At 45.3% G+C, this 15813-nt stretch overlaps 1 protein-coding gene across 2 annotated transcripts in view; it reads left to right on the top strand.

Moving 5' to 3' along the window:
* The window catches only part of CNIH3 (cornichon family AMPA receptor auxiliary protein 3), a 128922-nt gene extending 113328 nt beyond the window's left edge, over nt 1-15594 (top strand). For both annotated transcript variants that reach the window (XM_019549541.1, XM_019549542.1), the window contains 3 exons: nt 3977-4089; nt 12841-12984; nt 15476-15594. In XM_019549541.1, the coding sequence (XP_019405086.1) occupies nt 3977-4089; nt 12841-12984; nt 15476-15503 (285 nt within the window). In that variant the 3' untranslated portion in view covers nt 15504-15594. The remainder of the gene's footprint in view (nt 1-3976; nt 4090-12840; nt 12985-15475) is intronic.
* The last annotated feature ends 219 nt before the right edge of the window (nt 15595-15813 follow it).

The raw sequence follows: 15813 nt of genomic DNA on the forward strand, positions 1-15813 counted from the left end.
AGTACTGCGTCCAGTTCTGGGCGCCACACTTCAAGAGGGATGTCGACAGCATGGAGAGGGTCCAGAGGAGGGCCACTCGTATTATCAGGGGACAGCAGGGCAGGCCCTATGAGGAGAGTCTATGGGACCTGAACCTGTTCAGCCTCCACAAGAGAAGGCTGAGGGGGGATCTTGTGGCCTGTTATAAACTAGTCAGCGGGGATCAGCAGGCATTGGGGAAATCACTGTTTCCCCGAGCACCACCAGGAGTGACCAGCATAGAGGGGGAGGATCACCTCCTTGGACCTGCTTCAGATGCGTCTGTGGATGCATGACAAGGTATGGTTGGCCTTCCTGATTGCATCCCGACACTGCCAGCCTATGTTCATCTTGGAGTTAAGTCAGGAACAGTATTTCTCCATCTTCTGCTTCTATCCCAGTGCAAATCTCAACTACAATTCAAGCTAAGCATGCAGCTTAAGCTAAGCACAGAGGTCAGACCCAGGCCTGAAAGCATCTGGGTCCCAACAAGTTGCTCAGAATGTCAAAAAATGTGGGGGTCTGCTCAGTATTTCCGATTTGTCTAAGCTGGTGCTGTTTGGTAAGATGGAACATCAGGAAATGCTGAACCTGTAAAAGCTTTTTTCCTCATTCTTCAGGAAGCTTCTGACACCCAAAGATTCACCAGCGTAACAAAAAGCTTTGCTGCTCCATATGCTTCTCCATCCAACCCAGACTTGCATTACACTGTGAATGTGGCATGCCAGCTATGGGTGCCACTTCACAGGTTTTGGCACAAATCACCTTTTAATGGACAGGAAGGCCAGAATGTTATCGTTTAGTTAGAAAGTTGTTAACCATGTTAGCAGGGGTGGTCGACCTGTGGCACACATGCCACTAGTGACAGAGGCAGTCTGTGTGTGTGGCACACAGCAGATTGGAACGGGGAGGAGCAGCACAGCAGCAGAAAGGACAGGGAGCAGAAAGCAGAACAGCAATTTGGACTGGGAGCACAGAACAGGGAGCAGAAAGCAAACCAGCAGATCGGGCAGGAGAAGGGGATTGGAGTAGCACCCCAGGTAAAGGCAGGGCTAATTTGTGACGCACCAAAAAGGTTGACCCTCATTGGTCAAGTCATGAGGAAGGCAGGCTAGAGTGGCACCTTAGAGGCTAACTAGTTCAGAGAGGCATAAGCTTTTCTGGGCAACAGCCTGCTTTGTCAGTCAGTACAAAAGTTAATGCCTCTCAGTCAATCAGTATCTAAGGCATCACCCTGCACTACATTGTTTAATTAGAAAATTGCTGGCACTTTTCTGGATTTCTGGGAATTGTTCATATTTGGGTTTGCTGAATCCTTCATTTGTTTTTTTGCCTTCTGAAAGCAAATAGTTACCATTTCCTGACATGAGTTTCACTAATATAACCCTTCCTTCCATCTACTTTATCTTCATTTGTTTCTGCAAATTCCACAACTTTTAGTTTAAAAGAAGCTCTACATCATTGTCAAGGACCTATGATTCCTATTTGTTTTAAAATGGCTAACTGTATGTCATGGTTGATTTGAGACCCAGCAGTCACCCCTATTTATATACCTTCTGGCATTCACAAACTTTGTTGGTGTTTGTAATTCAGGCATCAAATATATGTTATTATCATTATTAAATTAGTCTAATATTTTATTTAATATTATTATATTTCACTTATTATTTGTTCCCTTTTTTTTCTTTTGCTACCTGAATGTTGAGTTGCTTTGCCTCTTTTACTTGTTTTACCTGAATTTTAGATGCAGGCCATTTTTAGAAGAAATATTTGGTTTTAAATTGTGTCTCTTAAATTTGAAGTAATATGGTAATACATTTTCCTCCCCTCTCTTCTGTAGAAACTGTTCTTTAGCTTTGGCTCTAGTTCTATAAGTTGTAACCTTTTTTTCAGACATTCTTTCAGATTCTTTCCCTGGATAAATATAAGCAGGCAGGATTCATGGACTGCTACATCTCTTGGCTACCACGCAGGCTGACCCAGCACCAGCTGTTCCTACCAATTGCTTTTACTGTGCCAGTTTTCTCCTTAACTCCTTATATTTGAACTTATCTCAAAAGATATCAGTGATGCTTAACTAAATCCATTACCTGTTTTTCTTTAGAGTAGGAGTGAGTTCTTTCAACTGAAGTAGCAAACAGTATAACAGCAACTGAATATGTAGAGGTACACAAAATGTTCATAAAAGTAATACAGGTAACTCCCACATTCTTCACATTCTCTGAGTCATGGCAAAAGCTTGCACTATTACCAGCCCTGGCAATCACGATCTCCTGCTAAGTAAAAAGCCACTTAGTTTCCACTTATACCTATATGTCCCCGGTGATGTCAATGAGGTCAACTGACCTCAGCTGCATATATTTTACCAGGATCCCATTCATATATAACCACCACAAAAGGCTATAGAGATCAAGTTTATTGTACTGGATTACTAATGTAACACACTTTAAATTCTGGGGTGCTTAGCTAGATGGATTAAGAACTTTTTATCTGCAGTTTGTGACGGTGATGAATCATTCTGGCTGGAAAGGTTGCAGCTATACTATAAATCACATTCAGAAAAAGAAGAAAAAAACCCCCAGCAGTGATAAATAACCTGAGTCTGGAATCCAAACCATATAATTGTGCCATGATGTGTCATCCACATAAGATACATTGCTTTGAAGGAGCTAAAACTGAAAATACAGGTTCAGAGTAAGATGCCTCTAAATGTGTTAATTACTGGAAAAGAAGTAGCAATGGCAAATAAAAGTTACAAATAAATAAGTTCTGTGTGAGATGGAAAGATTTATAAAGGAATTAAAAATGGGATTCATGATAATCCTGCAATATAACTATTTAGTGAGAAATGTAACAAGTTTTCTATTATCTTCAGAAAAAGCAATTTGAAGGTTGCCTGTTTGACAGGCACTAGTGAATTTATACTAGAAGAACTCCAAGTGCTTCTTGTGGTGGAGCCTGACCTTAGCTGAGGGGGCTCAGAGACACAACAGAGGGCAAAGCTCACTTGCCTGTAGATTTGTCTAGATTTTGAGAAATGACTGATGTTGACAAATGAGCTGTCATGGCTCAAGTGGGGATTACAATACAGAATTACAGAAAGACCACCAGAAACAAATAACAGTTAGATTACAGCTGAGAAATGGAGAAGTCAGCAAAGGTAAGTGTTGTCTATGCTAGCCTGTTTTCACTTAAATCTTCTGTTGCTGTTGTCATTAATTCGGTACCATCATTGATGATGAGAGTACTTATGTACACAAGGCAGGTACAAATACTGTAAAAAAAAAAAAAAAAAAAGAGCTTTGGTAAATAAAGGTACTCTCAACAACGTCACTTCATTTCCTTTCCTTTTTCTGCCTTCTCCTTTTCTTTTCTTAAGGAGAATGACCCACTTTTTAGGTCCATGATGTGCTGGGAGCTGTGCCTTGCCAAAGAGGAGGATTTTCAAGGATCCTTTTCGATCAAATTTTGGCTCAAATTGCCTGAAGCTTCCTTCCTTTTGGGGCATACGTAACAACTTAAAATTGTGGAAAACAACCTTCTGGCTTTTCAAGGATGCTCTTCCACATATTATACCAGATCTCTATTTTCCCTTTTTAAACAGCTTTGTAATCATACTTGTGACTTTAATAACTCCTATCATAATGCCCTGTGAGGTAGGTAAGTATTATAATTCCATTTTAGACAGAAGAAACTAGTGCACCAATAGGATAAATGATGTTCCCATGGCTTCTCAGTAAGTCACTGGTATAGAGCCAGGATTAAAACTCAGGAGAGCCTGGCACTCCACCCGGTACTCGTTACTCTTGACTGTTTTCTCTGTCAACCAAGTTGGACCCAAGGGAGTGTTATACACACAGCAGACTTGCAGATATAGTTTGCTTACTGAAAAACTGTTTTAAACAATTAAAATCACTGAAGTGTTTTTTCTGACAAGTTGTTCTTTCTGTTTCTGCAGCTGGTGCTACCTGAATATTCCATTCACAGCCTTTTCTGTATAATGTTTTTGTGCGCTCAGGAATGGCTCACTTTGGGGCTGAATGTCCCACTGCTTTTCTATCACTTTTGGAGGTAAGTCTGCCTTTTAAGTTTTGGTCCATGGTCATCTTCATTTTCTGAGTCAACGTGCATACATAGGCATCAGACAATGAAAACACAGCAGTAGAAATGAAGGGCAGCTTTCTTTCACTCAGGAGATTACTTGGATGAGTTGATGAGGCACGATTTTTCCTCTCAGTTTGTAGTTTATTTTTTTTAAATAACATCTAGCATTAAAAGATATATTTTCATTAAATTTTAGGGGGAAAAGGAATATAGTCTGGTATTTTCAATAGAAGTCTATTTTCTAAGTTAGTGAAACATTCCTTTATGCTTCTTTGGCAGCACAGGATGTCCAGATTCTGACTGTACCTGTCCAGGGAAAAATTTACCTTTTGGAAAGGAGTTCTCTTTAGTGTAAAGCTGGTAGAGGATGCAGAGCTGCCTCCTCCATCCCAACATGGTAGGAATGGGATGTGTTGCAGTGCACCTTCTCTAATCCCATTCCCTCATTACTTAAGGTCACAGAGGGACCTCAAGAATCAGTCATATTAATTAGAGTTTCTCTTCAGCAGTTCTGATTGATCCTGGAGTTGCACAGTGCAGGTTCAGAGAACTGACACTTTCTTTCTGAGGGCTTGGCTTACATCTCTTCCTAGAGAAAAATCAACCCCTTATTCAGTGGAGTTGCAAAACAGCTGGGTATCCAGGGCAAAGAAGCAGCAGCAACTTCTGGTTGCTGCTGCGCTTCTGGCTGCTGGAGCCTGGGTGGCTCTGGGTGCGGGGACACGGGGAAAGAATGGGTTTCTTTCCCCATGTCCCCGCACCTGCCAGAGTTGGCACTCTAATTGGTCACCACTCCCTAGTTATGCTGCTGCCCTTATCTGTTATGAAGATGGGCAGTGGTCTTTAGTTTTCACAGCTGTCAGTTTGGCACTTTCAATAGGACTATATCCACATAACATTTTTAAAAGATAGATGTGACTTTTGTCTGTCACAATCTTCTTGTCACCAGAGGTTACATATAACTGTAGAGAATCAATGCCTTATAATACTGTGAAGAATAGTATTGTAATGAGGGAGGTAATTAGAAAAGCCTTAGATAGGAACAAGAGTATTAGTTATTTCCATATTTTCTGCAAAAGCTCAGTAGCAATGAAGAGTGAAATGGAGCACTGTATTATCCAGAGTTTAGAGTGACAGTGTAATTCTCAGAAAGCTTAATGAAGTGGAGCTGTGAATGTGTTTTCTTTCTGGTGATTCTAAAAAAGCGAAAGCCATTAGTATTTTCAACACCGTTTTAGCAGAGGGTAATACCCAGAGTGTGACAATAACAGGTGCCTGACAAGCACAAGATTATGTTTAGTGCACAAGACAAAATGTTACTCTAACATGCTGAATGTTTATGGTCACACTTGGAGGAAAGTACAGTTGATCTTTTTTGTTTTTGTGGAGATGACTGTGTGCACGTGACTACAAATCTAATTAGGATGGGACCAATTACAAGAAGTGCCTTAAAAATGTGTCATGGGTACCCCTATATGCAGTCAATAATTTTAGGGGGCATTATTTACCACACACAGATATTTCCTTGAATTGGATTTATTCCTGTTGTGTTGCTTTTCCATTTACGGCTGATGTTAAGCTGTGTCCAGTATTAACATTTTTGTTTATATGAACCATGTTTTAGTGAATGCATTTTTGTATTTGAATATTTTGACTTAAGACAGGAAGTGAGTTAATTGATAAATCAAGTGTCAGAAATCAGCTGGACCTGATGATCTTACAAGGTCCCTTCCAGCCTTAACGCCTATGAAACCAAATGTCCATGAAATATTCCTCACCAAACAGGAGCTATTTGCACCTCAGAGAGACCCTGGCTTGCAGGGAAGAAGCCAGTGTCTAAAATAAGTATTCACATCAAACAATGGCTTCAATAGATGTCAGAGGGATATGCCTCAGTTTCCTCAGACAAAGACTAAAGTGCTTTCCAAAAGGAAATCTTATACTGAGAGGGTTCCTCTCACCCTCTGGAATAAAGACAGCTAAGGGAAATCTTATTAAGGGTTTATAATAATTGCGCTGTCTTCCTGAAATATAATTTTGAATAGGAAGAAATCTAACTTTTCAGACAGATGGTTATCCACAGAAAGTAAACATCTGCATAATGAATATGCTCCCGGATAATTGAATAGAGAAATAAAGACAGGGAGATGATGTTAAAGTATTTAAGAATGGCTTTTGAGGAGAAAGAATGTCTAGGAAATCCCCGTGCTTTAGGGGAAATTCCTATCCCCAGCTGTAAGGCCTAGTAATCTGGAAGAACTAGTAGAGGGAACTGGTAAGTGCTGGATACAGAGACTGACTCAAAAATTGCTTCTAATTAGAGTAACAGGGCAAGATTGTCTTGTTTTAATTTTGTATAATTTCTGTATTCATACTTAATACTGCATTTACTCAAATCCAAGACAAGGTTTTTCCCTCCATTCAATATGGGGGCAAAAATCTCCTCATCTTGGATTTGAGTATAAGGTGGAAGGGAAAGTCAGATGGCTGCTGTGGCTCCTGGGTTGGGGCCAGAGTCAGAGCCCCAGCAGCAGCCTGCCAACCCTCTCCCACATCCCCACCACTCCAGGACTCTGGTTCATGGCTAGGCAGAGGCTGGATCTTCCTTTTGCTCCGTGCCTAGGTGGAATGGAGATGGAGAGCTGTGTCTGATAGCAAGCAGCATGGGGTGGGGGAAACAGGGCCTGGGGGGACAGAAACTGCAGGGAGGCAGAAGCCATAGGGGGCAGAGGCTGCAGGGGGGGAGGTGGGGGCAGAGATTGTAGGTGACAGAAGCTGTGGGGATCAGGCAGCAGGGGGCACAGGTGCCATGGGGGGCAGGCTATAGGGGTGGCGAGTGGGAGGGGCAGGGGGCAAAGGGGCTGCATGTCCCAACCAACCACCTGCCTCTTCACTGCATGCTCCCCTGCCACTGCTTTTTGTGCTGAAGCCTTGGGGGAATGAATTTAAGAACACCCTCTGATAATTAGATTCTATACATGAAAAATTATAACAAATTTATAATTTTTCCCCATATACAATCAAATGATTAGGGAGTCATCTTAAATTCAAAATCATCTTGGATTTGGGTAAAAATGGTAGTTACTTCCTCTTATACAATCTGTCTTTCTGCTGTAATAACCCTTATTTCTATTGTATCAAATGTAACCTCAGGAACTAGCACAGGAAGCCGAAAAGGGAAGTTCCCACTTTTATATAGAAAATGGTAGGGGTTAAGGTCACAAGCCAGTGGGCTAAGGAGAAAGGTACTGGTAAATAAATATTAATGTTAAGGTGCATACACTTAGGAATTACATATCAGGTAATAAGCAGTAACACTAGGGTTACCATATGCCCTAGTTTTCCCGGACAGGCCTCTTTGGTTTTCTGCCCTCCATCCGGGTGCGTTTTTTAAATGCAAACAAATGTCCAGGATTTTGTTCTGCCTCTGCTTTTTTCCCTGCACTTCCAGCTTGCCTGAGCAAGGAGTTGCTTGGGGCTGGGGGCAGTGGGGAAAGGTGATTGGAGGCTGGGGCATCATGTGCTCTGTGTGTGGCCCCTGGCAGCTACAGACAGATAAGAGATAGAGAGAGGGAGTGTGTGTGTGTGTGCATGCACTGTGTGGGCAGCAGGGCTGGGAGAGCAGGGGGCTGTGGGTAAGATGTGAGGTGTTTCCGCAGGGACAGGGGGGTTGCATCTGTAGTCACAGCTCTGTCACTCCTCTGAGATCTCCAGCCACGCATTTTCCTTTGCCGCTGTGTCTTGCGCTCTTTCTCTCTCTCTCTCTCTCTCTCTCTCTCTCTCTCTCTCTCTCTCTCTGTCTCCCTGCCCCCAGTGTCTCTGGGGATTGTAGTCTACATGCATTCAGCACAGCTCTGCAAGACTGTTCCCCCCATGGACTCCTGGGAGTTGTTGTCCAAATCCGGTCAGCAGGGCTGCTCACGCATTTACATTACAGTGCATTACATTCAGGTTGCACAGCGTGCATCTACATGAGACATGTTACTGCACATCAGTGTAGTTTACTGCGCAGTAACAACCCTTAATCCCTCTTAAATTTGCTACTTGCAAATGCAAGTAGTAAATTTAAGTGGGATTAGTTACTGTGCAGTAATGCATGTGTAGATGCAACCTAGCAGCAAGTTTGCTCCTGGGTCTGCCCAGCCATTAGGGGGCTGGCCTCAGGGCTGCAGACTAGGAGCCTCTCCTGCCCCAGGGCTAGGCTGCCTCTATGGCAGCCCCTGTCTGCAGGCTTTAAAAGCCTGCCGATATTTTGAGACCTGGGGCACACAGACAGGGAGCCTGAAGGCAGGCTACAGTCCCCCTGGGCAGGCTACAGTGGGGACTGAAGGCAGTCCCCCTGGGCAGGCTACAGTCTAGCTGTGCCTGCCTGTCACTGCACTGCTGTGCAGCTGCCAGGACAGTGCTGTGCAGGCCAGCAGGGTGCTACAGGTTGCTGCAGCCTCTGGCCATGCCTGTCAGCCCCCAGGACTACCTGCAGGCAGCTTCTGGCCCGCAGGTCCTGTGCCCCCTGATAGCAGGACACCTCCAGCAGCCTGCCCTATGTCTGCAGGTTCTGTGGGGTATTGCCTCTGCTGTGCGGCTGCCAGTCTTGTGCTGTGGCCCTGTGCTGGGTACTTCAGGCAGCTGCCCAGGCCTAGCAGCACCGGGACAGGTGCACAGGGGCCCAGAAAACCAGCGTGGGACCCATAATGGCCTCAGCCTCCTCACCCAGGCCCATGCCTGTGTCTTTACCCATGCCTGTGCCCTCCACCTGGGGCTTCAACTGGACCAAGGAAGAAACTAGTGACCTTATGGCTCTGTGGGGCAGGGCAGAAGTGCAGCACTAGTTTGAGTGGGGTGGGTGCTCCAGCACTCACATATATGGGGTGCTGTCAGGTTGAGTGTGGGTGTGTGGCCATGACTGATCAGTACAGCAGTGGTGCATAAAGATCAAGGCCTTGTGGGCACAGTGGGTCGCCATGACCAACCACAATCTTTGGTCCAGCCATGCCTATAAGCCCTTGATGTGGCAACTGGACACCATTCCTGCACCCCAGGACCCAGGCTGCATCTGTTATTTTTAGCAGCATGGGCAGCCTGCCCAAGCCCCTGTGCCCACTGTGCTCTCCCAGCCCTGCCCTAGCCTGGCACCTCCAGTGCCATATCACTAGAGGAGGGCCCCTTGGGTGCCCAGCATCCCAACCTGCTGAGTTCCCCAGCTACAGTTTCCACCAGCAACTCAGGGAGCCCTGGTCAGTCCCTGCCTTGCAGGTCCACAGCCCCAGGCCCAGCTATGAGGTGCAGCTGGCCACAACTCTGCTGGCTGCCACCAGTGCCTGCTTCTTCCCAGGGTGGGGCCCTGGCCAGGCATCTGCACACCGTGCCCCTCCATCTGAGGACACTGCCTGGAGCCAGATACTGTTGCTGGCAGCCAGGTCCGAGTGGAGCCGGCAGCCAAGGCCATGTGGTAAGGACTGAGCTGCAGGGAGGGTCCTTCCTCCACCCCTGCCCCCTCTCTCTGCCCAGCCCACCCACACTTCCCTGGCCCCAGGTTCCCTCCCCATCCCCCACACAGCACAGGGAGATAGAAGACTGCACAGAACTTTATTGAGTACTCCATGTTCCCTCAGCTACATGGCCACAGGCCTTTCCAAGGAACATGTTGATGCCAGTGGTGATGTCCTCCCTACAGTTGCATGCTGGGGAGAGGCTGCCCCTAGCAGCCAGGATGCAGCCTCAGGGTTGCCGCCGCCCACAGATGGGGCTCTGCGGGTGCGCCAGCTTCACCAGAGGAAAACCCAGGACAGGACTGTCTTCCTGAAGCATCTGGTGGTGACATTATGGGACCAACTGGAGGACTCATGGGCCTGGCAGGCAGAGGATGTCACCCATGAGGAGGTGAGGGACTGGCACAAGGATGTGCAGGACTGGGAGACTGGGAGTTCTAGCACATTGTGGAGGGCACTGCACACCTCCAGGGTGCCTCCTTAATGGTGGCCTTGCCTACACCAAAAAGGTGTCCAGCGTACCACAGGCTGGCGGGCATGGCCAGTTTGAGTAGAGAGAGGGCCATCTGGGTGTCCATGGAGAGGGGTGGCCTCATGCTGGTGTCGTGCCACTCCAGGTGTGGCCAGAGCTGCTCCATGAGATTGCAGAAGGTGGGACAGATCATGCGGATGGCCTCCAGCCATTGCTCATTGTCCCAGGTACCTGCACTGCTCATTGACCTGACTGGCCTGGTAGCCCCAGAGGCAGCAGGGCTGGAGGCCTAGGAGGGTGACAGTGGCATACCTAAGCCCCTTGTCAGCATCCGTGCTGGCAGGAGCTGTGTGGCGGCAACCCTGGGATGGCATGCTGCAGTGTACTGGGCAGGCCCGAATTGCCATGCGCCAAGCAGCAGTTGGTGCAGTGGGTCAGCAGGGCTGGCATGCTGGCTAGCAGGAGCCCAGGGTGCTGGTCATCGCTACCAGGGGCAGGGGCTGGAGCAGCCATAGAACGGGGAGGCAGAGCAGGCAAGGAGAGAGCTGATGTGTGCTGCCTCTGTGCTGAGCATGCTGCTCTTGAGGAGGGAAGTGGCTGGCCAGAGGGTAGAGCAGGGCTGGGTTTTAAAGATAGCTGCTGGGTGCTAGTAGCTGCAACTGGAGCCTAGAGCTGCCCCTGGTGGCAGGAGGCGCCCATTACAGAGCTGCAGGAGACTTGGTACAAAGAGCAGCAAATCTGCACCCTAATTGTTGCATGTGTAGATGCTTGCCCAAAAGCACTTACTCCACACTAGTTTACACCAGAGGAATTTTAGGCCAAATCAAATGCACGTGTAGATGTGCCCACTGTATCTTACACTGTGTTCCATACATTACAGATTGTTCATGGAGAGAGTGCTTCCAGAGCAATCGGTAATTATAGGCATACTGACTTTGTAGGGATGGCAGACTTTATTTCTTAGCATAATTTCTGGGGGGAAACTCCTGGAAAGTCCTAGCAGGTGCTCCTCCCCACTCAGTTGCAAGAACCAGTCACCATGCTATTTTTGGTTGGGATTTTGTCCAGCAGAGGAGTCTGGGGAGCAGGATCTAGTCTGCACCAGAAGACAGCCAGCCAGAATATTGAGGAGAGAGCCTGGAGCCTCCAGGGCGACGCATCTCGATATCATGACAAAATCCGAGGCATAACTGCCAGGGTCTATGCCCTGAGTAGCAGCAGCGGCAGAGGCTGGGTTGGGTTGGTTGTAGTAATTGCAGCAGCTGAACACGTATTGGCAGCAGCTGCTGGTTTTTCAGTCTTCTCAAATTGGGTGCCTGGGGCTGGTGCTCTGGTAATCCACCTGTAATTGCATTACTAGACAAAATGCTTAGGAAGGTTTGGGGTGAAATCATGCTTCCAGTGAAGTTGCTTCATCCAGAATTTCACCTCTGTGCAGGAGAGAGGTGGCCAGGGGAGGGAGGGCATACAGCAGCTGTAGCTCCAGCCCCAACACTGGGTTAGGTCCAGAGCCACTGCAGCTACCTGTCTCCGCCATCACCACATACTCAGTTCCGAGACGAGGGGCTCCCCGTACCCGCATGTTAAACGGGGAAAAAAATCTTGTCTTGGAATCAAGTAAATATGGTAATAATACTTCACCTAAAGATCACAAATCATTTAGCTAAGATTGAGCAGATTTTTTTCCTATGAAATAATTCAGATAAAAACTTATTTTTGTCAAGATTGTCTTCAGGTTTTTTAGATTCTCTGGAACACAAAAATATCTTCACCAAACATTGCCAATTTCCCTTTTTCAGAACAGCCTTTTCCATTTAAAAAACTATTTTGACAATAATTTTGATACCTCTATATTTAACTGACCTTTAATTAAGCCGTATAGCCTCCATTTGGACTATGCCAGTATTATTTCCTCTGTACTGATGGATAAATAAATGTATTAATTGATTCAGTTACCTGTTGTCATACAGTCAGTCAATGACATAACTGCAGTTAAAATTCCAAAATCTTGACTCCGTGATCATACTGCGATGTAACATTTTCACTCACAATATGCAGGTGTTACATGTATTAGAACAGGGGTGTCAAACATCAGGCACATGGGCCACCCCCGACCTGTGGAGCCATGCTGCATGGCTTGCTGGGGTACCAATGGGCAAACAGAAATTGGGGGCATGGCCACGGTGGAGTTGAGGGCATGGCCAAGGGCAAGTGGCATGCTGCAGAATATGGGGCCTTAGGGCTATGGTGGACATAGCAATAGGTGGCAGGAGCATGAGTGAGGACTAATGTAGGCCTGGTTGCTTTCTGGCCATTGCCACTGTTGTTGCCCTACCTCCTCAGTTGCTGGGCCCGCCTCTACGCCATGCTGGAACCTGTCTTTATAACGGGGGCATAACAACATGGCTGGGCCCCTGGCTCACATGGAGGATGCGGGGACTTCTGCCTGCTGCCACACTGTCAGCACAATTGCACAGTGGCTTCCCAGGGTAGCTGCCCTGGTCACACTGCCCTAGTTATGCCACTGTTATCTAAGGTTGGTATCTTGATATGAACAATGCCCCCCTCATGCTTCAAAGAGATATTGAGACCCTTCATTTGTGTACTGTTATGTCATGACAAAAGATTTCTTCTTGATTCCAGCTGGTGATCAAAGGTCTGAGGGCTTGTAACATCTATACATTTATCCTTGTAACCTGTATACATTTATCTAGAATGTTATAGTGTCACTTCAGGTGTCTTCTCCTGCTCTTTCAGGTATTTCCATTGCCCAGCGGATAGTTCAGAGCTAGCATACGATCCCCCTGCAGTCATGAATGCAGATACCTTGAGTTATTGTCAGAAAGAGGCCTGGTGTAAACTAGCTTTCTATCTCCTTTCATTCTTCTACTATCTTTACTGGTAAGTTTGATCATTCCCACAAAGAAGGAAAGAGCTATTTTTCATGTGAAAAGTTAAAAAATGCTCTAAGGATCAAACAGAACAGGCAGACCTGTACCCTTCATCTCAAGTAACCACTTTTAAACTCTGCATCAGGAAAACATGTCTATTCAAAATCAGAACAGCTAAGGAAAATCTGATTAAGGGTTTATAATAATGTTGTTGTCTTCCTGGAATATAATTTTGCATAGGAAGAAACCAGTGCTAATGTATCTGCTTAAGTTCCAGGGAAATTGTCTGACTTGAATGCTAAGCTGTACTTAAAGTGCTTTTATGAATCAGTATCTCGATGCAGCCCCAAGATTTCCAATTCAGTTTTATTTAGCCTCCAATTAAAGGCTTATCTCCACCAAGAAACTAAGTTTTTCTAGTCATTTGGATACTTTTCTTTAGATGAAATAAAATGACAATTATGCTATAGGAAACAAAAATAGTTGCACTGCTAGCAATGTCCAATTGAGGATCAAATTCTGCCCTGTGATGTGTAAGTTGTTTCATATGTGACACTCAAAACAACACTGGAAATGGGCCCAGTTGCTTTCATTGCCCTAGAACAGTTGGCAAAGTTGCCTTCAGGCTATGGTCTGCAGCAGCAAGGTACACTTGGCAGTACATTTCAGTACATGGACTACTCTTCCACCATGATACAGAAATATAGAAAAGAGAGTTTGAAAGGAACATAGGAAATTCCCTATCCAACCCCTCACTCACAGCTGGATCAGCCCTGCCTAAACCATGTGCCAGGCATACAGGTCCGGTCCAGAGCGTGCTCTAGGTCAGTGGAAAGACTCCAGATTGACAGATACACTCACTTTATCCAATACTCTCTTCATTGTCATGTGCACTAAGGGAATTGCTCCAAGAACTAGGCAGGGATCACATCTAATTAAAAAGACTCTTGCATCATCTTTGCATTTTTTGCTTGTATGGACCATATCATTACGTTATAAAGCAGTTCACTAACTCAAACTCAAGCTTTTAACTTTAAACAAAAGTGTTGTTTCATGTTAGCATTCCCCCAGACCTCTTCCCATAATTGCAATTGTATTGAATATTTCTTATCCAAACACCATGGTATGGTGTAGTGCTTTGTAAAGTGTGGCTTGTACACTGCAGTGGAGGAATGAAGGTCCCCGCAGCTGGCAGTGGTGATAATGTAATGTCTGTGGAGCTTAAATTTGGATATGATTATTATGAGTAAAATTGTGGCTGACTAGGTATAGGAAGTGTGGGAAGTATGGGGACAGTATGAAAGTATAGGAAGGTACAATAGCTCAGACCCACAGGAGTATTTTGGTGCCAACAGAAGCTTAGCAGGGCACTAGTCTATACCCAGGGCAACCATGATGCACTGGGCAACACTGGCCAGCATGGTGCTGATTATGGTGGCACCTATTTTTGTGTCCCCCTGATAAAAGCAGTGCCTAGGACTGCTGCCTCAAGCCCCTTCCTCTTCCCCCTCGGTTATGCTACTGGTTCCAAACTCTACATAGGTACCTCATTCCCACAGAAGTCAATAGGAGTCAGACAGGTACCTATCTCTGTGGGTCTTAGCCAGAGATCCTCTTCCTCCCCCATCCAGCACTTTCTTGCATTGTCAGGGGTCAGGCATAATCTGAGTGTGAAGAGCAGGGATAATGTTAAACTAGTGCTACTGGCAGTGCTAACTATCCTGAGAAGCGCAAGATGAGTCAAAGGCCGGTGGAGGGGGGACAATGTTTTTTCTATCCCCGTCTCTTTTGCCAGCGGACCCTGACAGAGTCACTTAGATACAAGAGTTCAAAAGCCCTCCTGAGGCCATCTTGATGGTCAATTCCCTCATTCCCTCTACTCCTCTCATCCCAGAAACTCAAAGCCACAGTCTGCCCTAAGTGATCTAGTAAGAACTGCAAAATCCTGTACACCAACCCTTTTACACTATCAGAGATAGACATACCATAAAACAGGACCCTGGCAATATATGATTTCATAATTATACAGAATTAAACTTAGTATGTATAGATTATTTCCAACTTATCTCTTTATTTTTTTATCATTGCATAAGATGTTTATTCTACGAAAAGAAAAATCACATAGTTTTAATAGAAACTCTTGTCTTTGCCTCTGAGAGTAGTTTTAAAGATCAGCCAAGCAAATGTAGAATAATTTTGTTTCTGTTCTTTTCAGACAGTGACAGCAGAACACATTTTATTAAACTCATACACAGCTTGTGGCATGATGGTAAATGGCTAATGAATTTGTTAAATCTCAAGTGCTTTCTGATAACCATCTTGAATGCATCATAATTCAATTGCTATAGAGAATGGAAGGACTGAGAGCCACAATCACATAAGAAGGCTTAGGCCATTAGAGTCAGACTTGAGAAATGGAGGGTAAAGGGTTATAAAAATCAAAGTGCTCTGCAGGCTTCAAAAAGATACTTTCATATTGTCTCTTTCTCTTTTACATTCAGTATGATCTACGCTTTGGTGAGCTCTTAACTCAAAGACCATCATTAAAGACTGAGAACAACAAAGGACACAGAGCAAAGACAAGTCAACTTTCAATGATACTTGGTAAAAAAAAAAAAAACCAGCAGGAAAAGAAGGCTCTTAACCCAATCAGTAGTACTGTATGTGAAAGACATACACAGCAAGAACAATGACCAACTGAAAAACTGGAATATTTTGGAGAGTGAGCTGAGCAAACTGCGTTTATCTTCTCTTACTTGGTATTTTATGGTCTGTGGTTTCAAAAACCCATGCAAAACAATGATGAAATTTAAGGGGATGAAGTAAAACCTATCTTCAT

This window comes from Crocodylus porosus, unplaced genomic scaffold, assembly GCF_001723895.1.
Source record: "Crocodylus porosus isolate Cpor-Errol unplaced genomic scaffold, CroPor_comp1, whole genome shotgun sequence".
NCBI classification, from domain to species: Eukaryota; Metazoa; Chordata; order Crocodylia; family Crocodylidae; genus Crocodylus; species Crocodylus porosus.